Consider the following 20,353-nt stretch of genomic DNA (forward strand, 5'->3'; position numbering starts at 1 on the left):
ATTTGAGTAGGGTGGAAGGAGAAAATCCGGGTTAATTTAAACATTCCGTCACTAGAAAAATTGTCATACTGAAACTAAGATTTTGAGTCGTAACAGTGGTGTCTTTGGTCTTCTGGATTTTCTGCAGCTTTTGGAACCGACTCTGCACTTTTGCACTATCCTGTGCAGTGCTCTGTGGACACCTTGCTTTCCTTGGCACTTATTTTTAGGATGGGGCTTGAAAATCAGTCGAAGTTCTGTGTTTAACTTCTGCCAGAAGGGATTGATAGCCTCTACTGTCTGTCCATGAATGCAGATGAACAGCTTGCATTATGGCCAGAAAATGCCAAGTGTAACAGTGCAAATTAAATAAATTAACACCGGGTCATGTAAAGCAGCAGGTTCTCAGTGTGTGCCCCAGCTGCGCTGTTGCTGCCGCCGCAGCTGATGGGCTTTTTGTTGTTGTTTTCTTTTAATACCCACAGATTTTACCACAAATCTCGGGTTATTTGTAGTATCTCAGATCAAAATCGCTGTTGTCTGACCCTGCCCTACTCAGCCCAGCCCTACACAGCCGCTGGGGCAGGGCAGCAAGGTGAGGGGGGCGAGGGGGCTTCAGCCTCTCCCCCAGCACGGGTCATGAATATTCTGATCATGCACTGTGTTAGTCTTCATGGTCTGAATGGTAGAAGGTTGAATGAAAATAGCATTGCCCTATGGAGCCTGGAAAATTGGGCTCTGCAGAGTTGTTATATAAACAGGTGGGATTTTGCATTGTGTATAATAAGAGGAGCTGCTTTTTAAACATTCCTTGAAAGCCAACGATCTTCTTAGGTTTTCATTGGCAAACCCTAACTACCTTACAGTTGTTGGATTAGGAAAAAAATATAGTTAACAGACCACTGGGTTCATCTCAGCTGAATTCCTGAATCTCACTTTTTCTTCCTTAAAAAGAAACCAATATTAGATGATGGGTGTCAACTTTATTGAGATGCACAGTATATTGAGCATTGTGTCATTAATAACACTGCTAATGAACGTATATTAATATTCTGTCTCCAGAGAAGGAACAGACGTGCTGTCATTGTTGATAATTGACAATATTTTAATATGTAAACACTTGAGTAGACAAGATGTAAACATAACTTGCATCAATTTTATGAGCAGAAAGATTCTAAATATGGTTTAGGTTGAGAGAAGTGGTGTCACTGAAAAGCAAGCCACACCATATCTCCTCTTCAAATGGACATAGAGTTCCTTGTCATCTCTATGGATAATGTTGCCCAGAGCCTTGAACAACCATAGATCCTCCTCATTAGAGGTAGAAATGTTAAGTTCATTCAGTTTTCCTCATCCCAAAAAGATGCCTAAAAGTGTCACAAAGCTAGCATAGGCAAAAATCACTAACAAGATGTCACTAAAGGAAAGAAGTCTAAACAGTATCAAGCCTGACAGAGCTCAAGAAGCGTTTGGACAATGCTCTCAGGCACATGGTGGGATTCTTGGGGATGATCCTGTGCAGGGCCAGGAGTTGGATTTGATGATCCTTGTGGATACCTTCAACTCATAATATGCTGTGATTCTGTAAACCATCAGGAGACACATATTTGGAAAGGAAAGAGCGACCTTTCAGAAAGTAGAAGAGTAGATGATAAAAAGGAAAGCAGACCATTTCTATTTAATACAAGAATAAAAACATGTTCTGGAAGTTGAAAACACTGTGAAAAGCAACTAGAACTGCATTGATATGTTATGTTAGTGAGTGTGATAATAGCTTTCTGTTCAGCTAGACCATGAAAAGCAGCCAAGCTTCTCAGAGGAATCAGCTACTTGAGGCAGAAGATGCATCACCCTATCACAGGCTCAAAGCAAAATACGAGATTATATTGACCCCATGACACAAGAACTTTCAGAGGGAAGCAGAGAGGCTGGGCAGTGATTTTTTTTTAATGTAGATGCCTAGATTGGAGAAAGAAGCATAAAAAAGATAACACAAACACAAAGAAGAGGGAGCCGGAGACGCAGAACAAAAAATGGTGAGTATGGCTCTGGGAAGGCAGAGTATAACAAAATAAAGCAACAAAGTAGAAAGGGGAGATATTCAGGTTTCCTGCCAATGAGAGAACAGACAGGATTAGATCAAAGAAATGACTGATTATTCTACAATTTTTCCTCTCAGTGACACCACCAACGCCTTAGAACCCTCAATTACTGCTCACTACTTGGATCAAGAAGGGGTAATCATATTCAGTGTAATGAATAATTAATCTACAGAAGTCATGCAAATAATCTTCATGAGACAGATAATTTTTTAAATTTCTAAGAACTTTAGACAAGTGAATATAGACATCTGTTGTTATATGTTCTGCCCCAGTAATTACAAGAACTATTAATTTGCTCATCTCAGGGGAATGCTCAAGTGAAAAGATTAGGAAGCTGTTTACGTTTATGGTACCTTTGGATGATTAGATAGCTGTGAGCTTTCTTCTGAAACTTACAGCATTTTGGCAAAATGCTCAATTATATGTGCAGATGTTTTGTTTTTATTCTACACCTCCAGTACATTTGGGCAAAATAATTATGATGTCAATTATAAGAGTTCAAGTGGAAAATAAATGGGAGCTGGATGTGCAGCATTTTACATAATAAAATTTATCTCTAAACTTAGTAAATTATTAATTTTCTATAACTGTCCCAAACTCATATATGCAGTGTGGTTATACTGCTATCTTGTCTCAGGTTATCTCATTAATAAAGGACTCTAATTAATTTTTTCCAGCTAAGCATCCCTCCTCATTTTCAATGGAACCAAGCACATCAAAGGTCCCAGTTGTGAGCATTTCTGAAGATTAAGCCAATTGCATACAGCATAATGAGAGGAGTTGGGACATTCTGCTCTAGGGGCGCGTGTTTAAAATTCATTTTATGTCCTCTGCAAATGGTGGGTACTTTGTGCTGTCTTTGCCTTTTTTAGGCCTGCTGGTCATGCAAAACTTTCCTCTCTCATTATCAGTTCCCATGGGTGACAAATGTTTATTACAGAGCTGGAAACCCAGCTGCTTCCCTGGCAGGAGGGCATATTTTAGCCCACTAGAGTGAGTAGAGAATATCTTGAGAGTTATGTTTACTCTTGCTCCTTTGCTTGTCAAACAATTGATTTTTGAAAGTTGACCATGCAAAGAACATCAGCTTCTAGGGGATCATTTGTTATTAATCTAAATATTCTACTCACAGTTATTTTATTAACATAACAGTTTAACCTACCAAGTTTTTAACCCTACCCCTGACTGACAATTTGCTATGGAAGTACAGAGGGAGTAGGAACACACTGGAGCATCCTGCACATGGCCAGTCTGTAACACAGGCTGTAATCACTGTAATCATTCTTCCACCAAGAGCAATGCCTTGTGTCCTCCTGCTGTAGCTGGCATGAGCCTCCTGTTGGCTGTCAGAAGCTTCCCTGACAGCTCCCAACCTGCTGGATGGCAGCTGATGGTTTACATTTAGTCCTGGTTCCTTTGAACACACCTGTGTTCATGCACACAGTGCACACACATCCACGCCCACAAACAGGGTAAGCTGTGGCTATGCTTACACTGCCTGGATATATTTTGGGGAGGGGGAAGAACAGATTTACCCCATAGAGTGCTTGTAAATTCTTCTCAGCAGTGCCAAAGTAAGTAAAGAAGGGCACAAGAAATGGCATGAACAAATGTGAAGGCTACTGCGATCCGTGTAGGATAAGAAAGGGGCATTTTTCTTCCCGATAAAGTAACTGCTGTGTGAAACAAGTGAGCATTCTGTTACAGAGAAATGAAACTGAGTATTTCTGCTAAAAGAAACATTTTAGCAGTTAACAGACCGACCAAATTATTTAGCATACAGTTCATCACCTGGTTAGATCAATGTTGCTACCAGAGAAATAAGGCTTGGTGGGTAAAAAGAGCAGGGTTACAGAAAAACATAACTTATAAAATCAGTGTTAGCAAGCTGTGAAACTCAGAAATTAATCTGATTTAGCAGTGTAAAGGCAAAACAGAGGGGTAAACATACTACTGAGACCAGCTTTATTTACAGCAAATGTGAAGGCAGTCACAACAATGCAGACAGCAGCAATACACAGTAAGAACAAGAGGTTTACAAAAGAATCTTCCTCTATACGCATTTCACAAAGAAATACAGGGGGGGAATACAGAAAGATTTATACCATCTGGAGGACAAATCTGTAATGACAAAGAGACATAGTGTTTTCCTGGGTCCTGTCATATGTGTGAGGTGTTTGTTATATAATGCTGGGTAAGAATAAACATAACCATGACAATTGAAAGATGACACTTGGGCTGCATGAACCTCCTTACAGCTTACGGTAGGCTTACAGTGAACAGCAGTCCAGTGATCTTAAGATCAGTTCTCATTTTCTTGTCTCAGCTGAAAGAGGATAGTGAGAGCTTCTTGTAGACACAAAGAAATCCTCTCAAGTGTGAGAACTGTGTGGGACCAAGCCTAAGGCTGGGAGTTGTTTGTTTAATGAAAAGCTAAATGGGCAGGTGTGGGTCAAGCGGAGAGTCTCTCCTGTTGAGATTAAGTGAGGGTCAACAAGCAGAAAAGCATGTCAGCCAGAGAAAGCCTTGGAAGTGAAGACCAATAATTTACATGTGGTGTGTTACAGTTGAGAGGACAATGTGCAACATCTTCTTCTTCCTACACTTAGCCAAAAAAAAAAGACCCAGCCAGACAAAAGTGAGAGCCGTCATCTCTAATATAGCTTAGATAAATTGATTTTGACAAGAGATTAATAATTCTTTGTGTAAATCACAGTGATACCTGACTTCATGTGGTTCCCTTTCTATCAGGAAACAAGCTACCATAGAGCTCTGCTAACATTAAGAAATTATCTGCCAGCCAGAAGATGGTGGTGGGTGTGGGAAAAACTCAGACACCAGAATGAATTAACAGGGAGGGAACACATTGACAATAGGGCCAGAGTAAAGGTTTGAGGAAGATCCTCAAAGGATGCTGCTCCATGAGAACAGGAGAGGAGGTCACACCTACTCTTTCAAGTGAAAGGTTTTTTATGCCATTTGATATCTAAGTCAGGTGTTTTGACAGGTTCACGTTAAGAGAGAAAATACAAGACTCTGCACCTGCCACTTTCTGAGGCACGCTAGAGCATCATGTCCCCATCTGAAGGGATTTGGATGAGACAGAGGTAATTGTGGAAGATCTGCTAATGCAGAGTAAAAGTTAATACCAGCAACATTTTATGTGCTTAAAATTTCCCCAAGGGAAACAGAACAGCAGAAATGATGCGTTGTACCAACTAGTTCATCTACATGGGGATAAGAGAGATTTATTTGCCCTAGACCTTTTATAATTTATAAGGGCCCTGCTTCCCTTCAAATCCTAGAAAATCAGAGACATTAATTTATCTGATTGAGCTGAATCCTGGTATTACATACACAAGATTTCCTTTATTATGGAAAGAGTGAAGTTTTTTATGTCTTGATGAACAAGCAAACAAATTCAAAGTTAAAGAAAAAAAGATTTGAAGACAGGTTACAGACATTGAGCTTTAAATATTTAAGAGAACCAAGACCAGATATAGACAAAGAAATGTGTCAAAAGAGACTAGAACCACCCCCCCCCCCCCTCCCCTTTCCCCAGGTGTTCCTTTCATCCCTGCTCCTTTTCTGGCAAGAATCCATTCTCTTTAGTGTGGTTCACATCAGATGTGCCTGACCCTCATACACCTGGGCATCTACATCACAGCACTATGGGGTGTTTCTGTCTCCAGTCAAGATCATGGGTTTGTGGAGCATGTTTTTCCAAAGTTCAGCCTCAAGAGGCATATGTTGTCTAAAATGTAAGCGACCCTAATCTGGTTTTGAAATTGAAGTCTACCAATGTGCATGTTTGCAAACGGATTCATGGGCAGAACTTTTCTGAGGCAAGTTCCAAACAAAAAATTTTTGGAAACCGTAGTACAGAAACTATGCTCAAGACATTACCCAGAATCCAGACAAGAAAATAAAAAAAAATAAAAAAAAAAAAATAAATAAAAAATAAAAAATAAAAAAAAAAAAAAAACCAACACATGGGGATTTTTCTGAAGTACTTGCCTGATACAAAAGACTTGCTATCAAGCAGACTATTATGGTACAAATGTATCAGAGGATATTTACAAAAATACGGAGAATTTTTGAGGCTTCTCAATAGACATGCCTTTCTCAAATGAGAAATAAAAAATTGTCCAGAATTCCATACCTTGAAAGAGTTGTTTTAAATATAAGGCCATGAGGAAACAGGATGCTTTTATTTATTAAATTTTATCAAGACTAGGAATATGACAATAAGGACAGAAGTCAGTAAAGGGAGTTCACCAGGAGTGAAGTAGTAATTTCACTGAAGTCATTGGAAGACCTCCCACTGACCAGAAGGGGATGGTGTGAGAAAAAAGATCTTGGCATTCCTGGGTGTACCAAGCGTGAGAACAAGAGTGGGAAATGCATAATTCTGTAATATCCCTGAACATTCAGAAGGATGTCCCGTTCTGTGCAAATCTAAATCATTGCAGACAAGCTGCAGTTACCAGTTCAGAGAGTAGTTTGAGATGGTTTTTGTTTTCTTTTGGACCAGAGACCAGTGAGAACATTGTTCACAATGCTGACAATTAATGCTGTCCTAGCAGAGTGTCTATTTCTCCTTTTGCCCCTAAAAACTTAGGCAGTCTTTGAATTTGTCAGCAGTCCTATATCTTTAAATAATACTTATGTATGTGAAGTGCAGCCCTGGTCTGATGACAAATCCATCCTTCAGTACCCATTTTTCTTCCCAAACAGGTTTCCTTGGCAAGGGTGTGAAGAAGTTCCAAGTCTGCACAACTGTCTCTTAATGTTAATGTTTTACAGTCTTTAACCAAACTTTCTATAAAAAGTTAATATAAGAGACATATCCAGCCTAACACACGAAGGGTTTGACTGCTTTTCAGATGGTTTCAGTCTTCACATAACAACAAATCTCTCATAATTGCTCCACTGAGTGACTGACAGAAGGAAGGACATGAAACAATTTGCTTTCTATGTCTATTTTTATGGCATATTAATTGCTTTTTAGTAATTGTGGCAATAAATGTAACTAAATAGGTTTTTGTTTTGAACTATTTTTGGTCAATTTTTTTGCAATTCAAATATTTCATGTATTTTCTGCATTATGAAATTCAATATGTGAAGTTGCTTAATTCATTAATAAAATAGCAAAAATTGAGACTGCAACTGTTTGCAGAATTAGTTCCTTATCTCTGCTCTTGACACTTTAAATGTTTCATGGGATCGTTTTATGACTATAAAGCATAAATTTTCTGTAAAGATTTTGGAAGCTTTTTCAACTTTGAAGTAGTTTAATGGAAATACAGAAAAAGAGCTTAGAGAAAGTTGAAGTATAGGAGTAGGTGTTGAAAGGAGACAACAAGTTATTTGAAGGCTTGAAAAATGTCTTGCAGTGAAAAACTTAAATTAGAATTGGCTAGAAATGCTTTGATGCAATGTTTTTCAGCTGATAATATCTATTCATCAAATTGAAGCCCTGCTGGAAGGGATCAATTTTCATATTTCTGGTTTTGAAATATTTCCAGCAGTTTCAAAGTTGTTAAAACATTCTCCTTCAACATTTTCCAAATGAAAAAAACCCTACAATTTTCAGCTCTAAAAGTCTTCCTCTCAAAATATAACCTAATTATGCCAACCATCCCTAAACTGAGCTGGAAATATTGTAGATCACCCAAAATTGAATTTCTTTTTGTTTTTCTCTTTTTTATTTCTTTTTTTTATTTTTTAATTTATTTATTTCTGGTAAACCATCAACATTTTCAAGAGTTCTTCTTTGCATGAGGCTTTAAGAGCGGGAAAAAATTTGGCCAGGTTGCCTGCCAGTTCATCTGGTTCAATCTATCAAAACTAGTCCTTCATTGAGGCATACCTCTGTATGAATATATTAAATTCACTTTTGACTGTGTATTGGGTTTGCCGGGCCAGGTTTTGGTAGCAGGAGGAGCTTCGGTGGGGTTTCTGTGAGAAGCTGCTGAAGGCTTTCCCCATGTCCAACAGAGCCAAGGCCAGCTGGCTCCAGGATGGACCCACCCTGGCCTAGGCTGAGCCCACCACAAAATGGTTGCAGGAGAATATTTTTAAGAAGGGAGAAAAAAATCTGCAATGCATCAGCAGCTGGAAGAGGGGAGTCCCAATATGTGAGGACCCACTCTGCAATGCTGAGGTCAGTGAAGGAGGGGAAGAGGAGCTCCAGGCGCCACAGTGATTTGCCTCCCACTGCAGGTCTTCACTACTGCAGCCCATGGAACATCCCAACCCCAAAGCAGGTGAATTCCCAAAGGAGGCCGTGACCCTGTGAGGAGCCGACCCTGCAGAAGGCTCCTGGAAGGATCTGTGGACCTGTGGAAAGAGGGAGGATCCCTTGCTGGAGCAGGTTTGCTGGCAGGGCTCATGACCCCATGGTAGACTCTGCTGGAGCAGTCTGCTCCCAAAGGTCTGCACCCTGTGGAAGGGACACACACTGGAGAGATGCCTGAGAAGGACTCACACTGGAGTTTGTCAGAACTGTCTCCTGTGGGAGGGACCACGCACTGGAGAAGAGGACCAGGGGAGAGTGTGAGGAGTCCTGCCCTGAAGAGGACAAAGCAGCAGAGACAATGTGTGATGAACTGATGCAGCCTCATTGCCCATCCCCCTGTGCCACTGGAGGGGGGAGGTAGAGGAAGCAAGAATGAAGTTCAGCCCCAGAAGAAGGGAGGAGTGGGGAAAGGTGTTTTATGATTTGGTTTTATTTGCCATCATTCTGCTCTGATTTGGTAATAAATTTATTTCCCCAAGTTAAATCTGTTTTGCCCATAGCAATAATTGCTGAGTGATCTCTCCCTGTCCTTATCTTGATCCACAAGGTTTTTTTTGTTATATTTTTTTTCCCTGTCCATCTGAGGAGGGGAGTGATAGAGCAGCTTTGATGAGCCTCTGGGATCTGTCGATCAACCCACTACAGACCATTTCTTGTCACTGAGGTCATGCAAGAGCCTCTCTCCTTGCTATTAATGTCTGTTGTCTGCTGAAACAGAAGGGCCACATCCAAACCACCCACTAACAATGTCCTATTCTAATTCCTGATCCATGGCTAGGAATTGACTGGGAGGGTATGAACTAGCCCAGTTTAAAACCATTCCAGGGAGTGGTAAAAGCAACTTAGTTTTGAGTCCTGGGTTTGTTTCCTGGCAGAGTTTATTTGCATTTTGTATAGGGTGTCTTATGAAGCATAGCATATCTTCTAGTCCATCATGCAGAAATATGAAAGAAGCAATGACTGTAAATTACAGCTACAGAAATACAAATTTGCAACAGAGTGACTAACCATTGAAAGAGGCTGTAAACTCAGCATCTCTCAATGCCTTCCCTTGCCAAGGCAGGACAGTCTGCTGCAGAACAGACAAGACAAACAAAAATTAGTGGGCTTGGAAGGATATTTGGGTAAATAATAGATTAAAACAAACAGCCTAATAATCCCTTCTGGGGAGAAATTATCTAGAAAAATCATTAGTAAAAGTATCATTTGCTTCTTTTGTTTCATTATTATTAGATATAACTGTGCACCCATTCATTTTGCAGAAGCATCTTCCATCCAAAATTTGCCATACAAATGTCTCAATAACTGACATGCTTATTCCAAGGGCTACATTTTGACATTTACCTATGAGTAGAAAAGGAAGATTTTTTTCAGGTCTCTCAGGAAATGGCCAAGGAGACATACTTCTGTTCAGGGCAGAACAGCAGCTTGTGCCAAACTCCTTAAATCCAGAAGCACATCTGCCGATTTGCCCATGACAAATGACCCTGGCCAGGACATATGTGATGCAAACAGAACTATATGTATCAAATCTCCAGACTACAACATTTTCTTTACATTTTTGCTTTTCTCATGCATTTTCGTGATGAGTGGTCCATAAGTTCAGTGTTTGTTACTGAGAATTGCACCTGGATATTATATATTAATAAAGAAAACCTCCCCAAATTTTCATCTTCAGCTTTCTATCCTCATCATTCTGCTTCATCTTTCTATCTTCATTCTCATAAGGGCTGGTGAGGTACATACTGTTTCATGGAGCTAATCCATACATTTTTCCTCCTGTGAAAATCTATAAAAATATGCTCAAACTCTCTTTGCATTTCTCTGGTGATTCAGTTTAGTAGCCTGTAGTCTGGAGTTATGGATACAAACTATTAGCTGTTAAACTGTTAAAACTTGTAACAAGCAGCAGCAGCCATTACTGAGGGATATTTAAGCAGGGTTTAGTGAGTAATTTTAAGGCATATAAAAGTCTCTTTTGAAAAGGAAAGGGATTTCTTGGTTATAATGTTACAGGATACTGGACTCCTAATTAGGACTCAAATGGCAGTCCTGGTGATCCACCATCTCCTAAAATACAAGCGTGTCCAAGGAATTTTGTTGGTATGAAATCTGTTCTCCTATCTTCTATCTTTGGCCAGACTATTGGACATGTTAAGCAGTTTTGGCAGCAAAAGTCAAATACAGGGCAGCAGGGGTACCTCAGTGTACAGCATGATCTCCGAACAGCTCTGGACATTTCACTGTGTTCTCTGAAGCCAGCTGCATTTTCATAGCAGAATTTTAGATACTGCTATTTAGATACTGCTATCTATCTGTGCTGTCTTGGTCTGACACAGACTTGGTCCAGAGCTGATGATTTAACCACAGAAATTTCTTATTTATGATAAGGAATAAAGATAAAGTTCCTATTTACGCCTAAATGTTAGGGTTTAAAATGTTTCTGAAGCAGTTGGCATACAGAGTCAGAAGTTTGGCAAATCTTGAAGAAATCTGTGCATTAGCCTGGAAGTTTAGATCTGATCTGTCTTTATGTGCACTGGTAGAAAATGTTGGCTGTGGCTTAACTTTTTCATCAAGACATGTTCTTGATGTTCTAATTATATGTTCTAAAGAACTAAGCATCAACAGCCTCTCACTGAAATGAAGGTTGTTGATGCTTTCAGGTGTGTCCTCCCCCTGAAGCCAGTAAGCAAAGGGATGTGTACATTACCTATAAGCAAAAGGCTGTCTCTCCCCACAACATAGGTGCTGGTTATCAAACTTGGAACTCTAGATTTGGGAACAGAATTCCCATCTGTTTTGCTTTAAATCTCTGTGAGGATATTGGTTGTTTGATTATAATAACTTTGCTTCAGCAAAGTAGGTCAATATTTCTTTCACCTACTGATCTCAAAGTCCTTAGCCAACAATGGCTGGGAGATTTTGGGATCATTTCCTTAGTCTCTTACTTCCTGAGAAGGGTGTGTGAGTATGTGGTGGGTGGTACACCTACTGGCCCTTGGCCTGAACAATTAAAGGAGTGTTTGTGAAGCAGATATTAGAAAATAATAACATCTTAAAGATACAGGCTTAGATATCAAAAAAAAAAGAAGAAAAACTCACAACCTTAAATAAGACTTTAAACCTCTACACAAAAATAGTCATAAAAATGCTTCTATCTCCTTGCCGGTGTCATTTTTAATGATTTTTTTTCTCTGCATGTTTGTCTGTCATGATGATTTTTGTTTCTAACTCCTTGCAGATGTCTCAGTCAGTCTCTTAGCAGTTGTCGTCAGCTTCTGTGGGCTCGCCTTGCTGGTGGTCTCACTTTTTGTCTTTTGGAAGTTGTGTTGGCCTTGCTGGAGGAGCAAACCTCTCACCTCCAGTGCCAGCAATGTCCCACAGAGCACCTCCAGCGCTCCTACAGAGGTTTTGGAGAACAGTGAGAAAAAGGAAGTTAAAGAAAATGGGAAACCTACAACCAAGGTACTTGAAGCTGCACTGAAAATTAGCCACACTTCACCTGATATTCCAGCAGAGGTCCAGAACGTGCTGAAGGAGCACCTGATCAGACATGCTCGAATGCAGAGGCAGATCACTGAGCCCACATCCTCATCAAGGTAAGTCAGAGGCACTCGCACTTGGGGCACTGTTCCCAGGAATAGGTAGAGCAGGAATGTTGAAATTTCCAGGATCCTGGATTATTCACAGGTTTCTTAGCAGTTAAGGGGGAAACATCAGTCATGTGAAGGCGAAGCCACAGTGTTCTTGGAACAGAATATTCTGAAACATTTTGTGTTCCTTCAGTTACGTAATCGTTTTAACATATGAAAGTGAAATCTACATCTTCTACTACTTTGTAAAGATACATGTTGCTACTTTAAGTGTTTCCCTTTCAGGTTTTGATTACAGGAAAACATTTTTCAGTGTTGTTTTTAAAAGAACTGCAAGTTTAGCTTTTCACAGAGATAGATAAATCAGTTGTTTTTGCAGATGAAAGTTTCCCTCTCAACCAAATAAATGATAGACTCATTGTTGATGGCACATTTCCTTAAGAGATGGTTTGCTGATTACAAAGGAATTAAAATTCCAATCTAAAAATACAGATCCTTATGGACTGATCTTAAAGCTGTACAGATTCCCTATAGGTCTATAAATAAATGACAAGCACCCAGCATTCCTTGGTGGTTTCTTTTGTATTAAAGTGGAGGACACAAACTTTAGTTTTGCCTTAGGTACCACTTTATATTGAAAAGCCGTGAAGACATGCCAGGACCTATAGATTCAAATGGGATTTTCTTCAAATGCTGTCAGCAAATTTAATGCATGGAAACAAACAATGAACTGCAAAGCTCAAATCCTACATTAAAAAGGGGAGTGTTTTATAAACAAAGAGTGGGAAAATTAAGGATATTGTGTAATGGCATAAGTTACAGTATAAATACTGTGTGGGAAGTAGCTTTTTTCTTAAAATGCCATTTGCTAAAGAAACACATGCTACCAGAAAACAAACAGGCAAAAACCCCAAAACCAGATACCCAACAAAAAAAACCCCAAACCAAACCCAACCAACAACCAAAAAGTCTCCCATTCACAATAAGAGGCACAAGGAGGAGAAGACACGTGCTTTACTCTCAGTGTGCACATACTTTGCTGGCCTTCTGGGAGCCCTAAAGACAATATTTTTCCAGCTCAGTGCACTTGTTGGGGCAGTGAGTGCTCGAGTGCTTTTTCTCAGCTATTCCAACCTCATGGAACAGCCAACAGTAAGCCACAGGAGGCTCCCAAAATCAGAGCACTCCAGCCAGAGGAGGTCTGACTGACTTTAGCAGCCGAAGCATCTCCTGAATTATGAGACTGTCCAGCTGGCCCGAAGCCACACTGCCCTGGCTGTGCCTGCTTCCTGCTACTGTATCTGTCTGCTCAGAGCAGGAGTGCAGTATCCAAACCACACCAAGGAACATTTCCACAACACTCAGATGATAATTCTGAACTTATAACTCTTACACTAAACACAGAGGAACAAAAATTGGTTCAGTTTAGCATGACAAGACTATTACCCAGCTCACTACTAACTAAAAGGATATTAAGTGAAAGAGTTTTATCCATCAAATCCAAGTATTCAGACTGTCTGACCTCCAGAATAGACAGAAGAAATAGCTGGCTGGAAAATGAACTTGAATAGTCCCAGTGGTACTATAGGGGAAGAAACAAGTTCCAGGGATATGCTCCAGATCTACTTCAGGTGGTGAAAATATTCTCACAGACCTCTAGAGTGGTTTGGACTGGGATCTAAACGCATATGAAGTATCTGTGAAGCCAAAGACAGTTTTACAAAAGTAAAACCTGCTATCAATCCTACTCTTTCTGCAGATGTTGGCAACCTTGTAAGGGAGTTTTCTTTTTATCTTCTCAAGATTATCAGGGTTAAATCTCCTCCGAAAGGGACAGTTCCTTTGCTTTGAGTAACAGTGATTGTCCCACCACAGCCAATCAGTAGCAGGGTGCTTGGAAACATCACCTTCTTTTAGAGTTTGGTGAAAAATTCTGCATCCTTTTACAAAACATGTTTATAATTACATTTGTCTTAAAACTTACCCATAAATGGTAATCTTTGTGCTTGTAAATGCATTTTATCTACACCCCTGCCTGCCTTAAGGGAGTTCTAATGTAACAACCCATACTAATTGTTGCTGGCAATAATACAATGTATAAGCAGAAGGCTGGACATTTAGACCAGCTCTCTGAATTATTCCTTATTGTGTATTAACCCCAGCTGGCAACTATGTACCAGAAAAATGACTGAAACCTGATTCTGGTGTCTGTAATTGGGGGCCTCCAAACAAAGGTAGCACAACTTCTCTTGCACCATCTTCAATGCAGCACTGCTTTGTTGTCCTCAGGAGTCCTGAGGGATTCAGGTGCACCATCTCTTAAATGTATTCCATTGACAGAGGATCTAAGAGAAATGTTTGCTGTCTGGATTGTCTCCTGTACACTGATCTCACCTGAGCTGGGGCAAATTAAAGGGTTGTAACCAGTTTTGTGATGGGTTCATGCAGCCATCAGCTCTTAATAAAAGAAATTAAATCATACTAAGTCATTGCAATTGAAGCATAAGAATTTTAATAAGCCAATGAGAGAAACAATAAAATGTGCCTGATCACAATTTTTAGACTGTACATTTAACAAAGAGACATGTTAGTATGGGGAAATAATGCATTTCTGCTTGGTTAGAACTATATCATTCTCATAGTCCCTGATAATATGAAAAGACCTGTTTGTTAAAAGCTCTTTAGTCTTTGATACCAATTAACCAGAACACTACAGAAGAACTGCAGCAGTGGTGCTCATTTGCAAATATTTTTGCTCTGCATTATTGAGAACCACCCTTTCCCACACTTTGTGAAAGTATTTTGCAATATATTTTATTGCTTCTATGAAAACCCATTCTTCAAACATTCACCTGTATTTTCCAAGAACATGTGTTTTGCTCTTTAGAGTTAATTGGAGAGGAATGTGTTGAGCCAGTCAGTTCCCACGAGGCTCAAAGGCAAAAGTGAGGGGCTTGGGTTGTTAAGGTTAAAGAAAAACAAACATATCTGTTGATTTTAGTGTTTTCAAGAAGAGAGAAGCTTTTGTTCTGTCTAAATACCACCAGTGATCATGCACTTTTCTGGATTTGGTCCAAAAGATTGGCCTAATGCCATCTAGGAAAGCTAGACCAGAGTCACCCCTCATTAATCTCAAGTTATATCATAAACAAGCATCCTATTCCTCCCTTTTGTCACAGACGTGGCAGCCTTACTGGGTTAGAAATCAGCTTCATACTGTCATGATGCCCATGAAAACACAGTTTTATATTAGCTTTACATACAGATTTGCTATCACTCCAAATGCATTTGTTCTGTTAGGGAAGGCCAGTCTGCTCTAGGAGTGCTGTGTGTAAGAGTCAGTAGAGGTCGAAGTACCTGGATTTGCACGTTGGTAGCTCTGCCACATTTTCACAACCTGGTTTTCTGACATCCTTGTACTTCATTATCCCAGCCATTAATCCCTTTGTTACTGCAGAACAAAGGAAGATAAATATGTTGCCATGACAACAATGAAACATCTTAATTATTATCAGACCAATTAGCTATCTTGGTGAAATGCTGTGACTCAGAACAGATACTAGGCACTGTGTAATTAGGACTCTGGCTTACTAGAGCAGAAGTGCTGCTGATTCCCACAGGGAACAGCCAGACAGATGCATTCTTTTACTTAGGAACATCTCGCAACAATTCAGGAGAAGATCTGAAATGCATAAAGTCCAAAAATTTAAAAGCAAGCTGGTATCTTAGAAATCATAGATTTCAGGTTTTATACATTGCTTTTGCATGCATTAACCCACACTGTCAAAAATGCAAGAGAGGTTGAAGCAAAGACAATTTGTTGTGGACCTGTTTTCACTCAAACTGATGTCGTACAATGAGCTCCACTGTTTCCCTGCAAAGGCAGTTTTAGCCACTGCTTATGTACAACAGGGTTGGAACATGATACCCCCATGGCAGGGGGATTGGAACTGGATGATCTTTAAGGTCCTTTCCAACTCAAACTATTCTATGATTCTGTGATCATCTGGGCATCTCAGTAGTGCAGGTGCAGGTGTGAGGAGCACAGGTTTCCTTAGCACTGACAGAAGTAGCAGTATCACAGGTCTTCCTGGACCTCATTACAAGTCAAAGATACTAAAAAGATAGTCCCTAAACTGCTGCCTGCCCAGACATTTATTGTACTACATTCTGGGTGGAGCTCAGCTCCTTCCCTATGTTTGGCACACCTATGAGGTTGCACTTCTTGGAAGGCACAAGAACAGCTGTGAAGCTCCCCGAGGACAATATTCTACTTTTCTGACCAGTCAGGGCCTTTTCATTCCTCACTCCATTCCAGTGTGGGCATTATACACTATGAATTCAGGGAGGTTTAACATTTAAGAGAGAAGAAAATCTTTCAACTTGTCTATCTGTAAAGAAAGGCAAAGTGTGTTACAAGAGGGGTGCATTGTTCATTTACATTTGAGATCAAAACACTTGGATTTTGTTGAGCTGCTTCAAGTCTAGGCTATGAAGCTCTCCCTCCCCTGTTCTTTTGTTGAGCTAAGACTGCTCCCTGCACCGAGCAGGACTGAAAGAGCTGAAAAGGGGAAACATTCTTGTCTATTATTCAATAGCTGCAGATTACCCTCTTGTATCTCTGCTCAGCTGAACTGCAGCAGTTTTGTGCTTCTTGCCTTTTGCAACCTCTTCACTTACAGCAAAAATACAAATAATATCTATGAAATGAGTCCTGGTTGTTTTCAAATGGACAATTTGCATTTCTGATTTTAAGAAAGAAACATGCAGCTGTGACACCTCTTGTTTTCAGAGCACAACACCACAGGGAAACCAAGCAATAAGGCAAGGCTACATGTGGCACTAATAAGCAATTGATTGCAAAAAGCAGAGGAAATTCTGACAATTGGATTGTTCTTTAATGGCAACTAAGTGTGCTCACAGGAGGAGGTGGTAAGCTTCTGAAGCACAGATTGTTGGGGTAGGGAAGCACCAAGGAAATGTGAAAATGCCTAAAATCTGATCTGGATAGTGCAGTCATAATGGCATCTGCTGCTGATAAATGCTGGGAAGCTTTTTGACCAGTGTTTTCATACTGCTGTAGGGCTGTATGGCACACCAGGGGTTTGATTTCACTCTGAGTAGTAACGGGACAACTTTCCTTTTGGGCTCATGAGCCAAGATAAACCCATAAATACATATGTTTATACAACATTGTATTCAGAATTACAAGGAATTTAACATATTGTTTCTTTCTAGTGGTACAGGAATCAGCTTTCTAACACACTGCACAGCAGACCATGAGGACAAAAGGAATAACAAAACAATGGCAGAAAAATGTTGACCAAAACTCTGAAATGCATTGCAGGCAGAACAAAATGTTCCCAGTGCTTTTGGAGAAGGCAGCCTGTACCTCAGTGTAGCAGATACCAAGGAGGTGTATATAAAATGCTGTAGGATGGCAAAGCACTGTGCTAAAAACCTCCAGACACAGCTCTACATTTCCCTTTCAGGTGCCTTTTACAGTCATCAGTGTGAAGGCTGGTAAATATTTAATTAGAAAACCACCATGGAATGCCTCCAAAAACCAGGGAGTACTGATGAAAATTCTGCAAGTGCTTTTTTTTTCTGTTTGACTGTACTTTACTCAGGCCTTAACACAGTGGGATCATGCAATGTTGGAACTGTCAACTTGTTCTGTGAAAGAACATGAGTTCAGTTTCAGCCACGTAGTCTGAAAGCAAAGTTATAAATATATTTATTTCCAGGACACTGGGTGTCTCCTGGGCCAAGAAATTAATTCTGAATTATCTTTTCCTCTCAAGGATGCTTTAACACTTGCAAAACACTGAAGGGGGTGTGGAGAAGATTGTTTTTTAATTAATTTAAAGAGAGGAGCCCTCACTAATTTGTTCTTATATTTTCTATTGAGTGATGGTCTTTTCCCAGAGATAACCATGGCTTGTTTTGTGTGTCTTTGTGTCTGTGTGTCTGTGTGTGCAGGCACAATTCTTTCAGGAGGCACTTGCCAAGGCAGATGCAAGTGTCCAGTGTTGATTTTAACATGGGGACAGACCCGGTTTTGCAGAGGGGAGAGACAACAACCAGCATTGGGAGAATAAAACCAGAACTCTACAAACAGAAGTCTGTGGATTCTGATGGGCAACAAGAAGATGTGAAAACATGTGGAAAACTTAACTTCACTCTCCGGTATGATTATGAGAATGAACTTCTGGCTGTCACAATTGTCAAAGCCTTAGATCTGCCTGCTAAAGTCTTCACAGGAACATCCGACCCCTACGTTAAGATTTATCTGCTTCCAGATAGGAAAAAGAAGTTTCAGACACGAGTTCACAGAAAGACATTAAATCCTGTCTTTGATGAAACCTTTCAGTTTCCTGTAGCCTATGATCAGCTCAGCAACAGGAAATTGCATTTCAGTGTTTATGATTTTGACAGATTTTCTAGACATGACATGATTGGGGAAGTTATTCTTGATAACCTTTTTGAAGTCTCAGATCTCTCCAGGGAAGCCAATGTATGGAAAGACATCCACTGTGCCACCACAGTAAGTAATGTATTCCAAAAGCATTAACATGATATTTTCATTTCTCTTTTGTAGATTTTGGCAGGGTACCCTGTTTATCAGCAGAGTCTGAAATTTTTAAAAAATAAATAAATAAATAAAAAATAAAAAGAAGGAGCTGCCAATATTTGCTTTGAGCACAGAAAATAATGCTTGGGAAGATATAAAATTTAATTACCAAAAAATCTTCTGGGAGCAAACTGTCACCTTTATGGCTCACTGTGTGTATATAAATTACATTTATTAATTAAATGCTACATCATGAAAGTCACTGCTTAGCCAGAACTAATAACATTTTCCTGTTAGCAAAACACCTTGTCCTGCAAAATGACCATCTATTAAGAAAAAGGGCCTGTCCTATCCTGCTCTTGTTAGGAAATTTTCATATGTTAGAAATCTTGGGAAGGAAAAGAGGCTGAAAGTGCTTGAAGTCTAAGGTGTTCTTTGCTGGCTGCACTGTGCATAAGGGTCCCCAGTAGCTGTATCTGCATTGCTGCTGGTTCCTAGCAAAACTCAAGAGACACAAGCAAGTAGAATTAGGAAATAGAAATTAATTTGTTTATTGTTGCATGCAAGAAAAGGAGGTGTGTGCATGGATGACAGGATGAATGACAGGCTACCAGAGAAGAGCAGTCTCCAGATATTGTTTCATTAACCTTACATTCCAAACTCATCCTCCCTGGCTAGGATTTGAAGGGGGAAAACAAGCAGTTAAAATTGTGAGGTGTAGAGTGTTTGTTTTGGTTTTGGATTTGGTTTCAGTTTCTTTTTAACTAGCATGCTATTTATAGAGAAGTCTTCCCATTGCTTGTTCTGTGGGTGTATCCAATCTGCGTGACTCATCCCAGGGTTTCGGCATGGGCCAGATTTCCACGCAGGGATGAACAGAGGACAAAGCAGAACTAGGGAAAAGTGACAGGAGCTTCACACCATCCCTGCTCTACAGCCAGAGACTTCCCATGCCTTTTCCACCAAAGGCTTTCAGGATGTTCATACCTGTTAGACAGAGAGGTCTGGGTCTGCATGACTAGAAGGACAAGGGGTGCTCATATGTCCTCACCAAGTTGAGCATGAGCACTGTGATTCCTGAGAAAGGAGAAATACCGGAGAGTGTAGAATAGTGGGGGCATTTTTCAAATATGAATTCACAACAGCAGCAATTTACTTCGACTGCTGTGCCTACCAAACTGCTCTGCACAGCCTTCAGCACACCTCCAGAAATCTGAATCTCTGTATGCTTAGTTTGACCAAGCTCAGATTTCAGGTACATTTAAGAATTGTGTTCTCACACTTGAAACTGAATCTGTGTTTAAGGTCTTGGAATAACAGTCCAAGTAACCATTTCTAAAAATTTCTTCTAGCATTTATATTGTGTTTAATACTGTAGTAATTACTTAAAAGCTCACTGGTCAATTGCAGCGGGTGTGTCTGTGAGACTTTTAGCTGATAAACTAGAATGGTTTCAGCAAATATGAATCTCTGGACTGTTCATCACTGGTTTGAGCAGATTGAAATGTCATACCAGATTATTCAGTTGGAGTAGGTACTAGTACACCTCTGGATGAAGATGGTTGTTAAACTTGGCACTGGATCTTAATCCAAGTTTCTTCCTCACTAAAGGTTAGTGCATGCAGTTATAATGCCTAGTTCACTGTGTTGATGTTTTGGTCTGTGTGAAGCTTAAGAGAAAGCATGAGGTTTTTGGCTTTCAGCCTTTCTGTCATTACAGTTTAGAGCACCGCATGTGTATGAAAAGGTCGTCTCCACTTAAACCATCAACAATAGGTGCATAAGATTGTGATATCTTCTA

At 40.0% G+C, this 20,353-nt stretch overlaps 1 protein-coding gene and 1 long non-coding RNA gene across 2 annotated transcripts in view; both read left to right on the plus strand.

Moving 5' to 3' along the window:
• The window catches only part of SYT10 (synaptotagmin 10), a 45,141-nt gene that overhangs the window by 1,129 nt on the left and 23,659 nt on the right, over positions 1–20,353 (plus strand). The window contains exons 2-3 of the mRNA XM_042050784.1: positions 11,627–11,984; positions 17,961–18,525. Coding sequence (XP_041906718.1) covers positions 11,627–11,984; positions 17,961–18,525 — 923 coding nt within the window. The remainder of the gene's footprint in view (positions 1–11,626; positions 11,985–17,960; positions 18,526–20,353) is intronic.
• Positions 1,538–8,858, plus strand: LOC121675373. Its single transcript, XR_006020064.1, has 2 exons — positions 1,538–5,188; positions 6,819–8,858. It is a non-coding gene; the product is annotated as an uncharacterized LOC121675373 (long non-coding RNA).

The sequence above is a fragment of the Corvus kubaryi genome, unplaced genomic scaffold (assembly GCF_017639235.1).
Source record: "Corvus kubaryi isolate FWS band 111438036 unplaced genomic scaffold, C.kubaryi_AGA036_p1.0 74, whole genome shotgun sequence".
NCBI classification, from domain to species: Eukaryota; Metazoa; Chordata; class Aves; order Passeriformes; family Corvidae; genus Corvus; species Corvus kubaryi.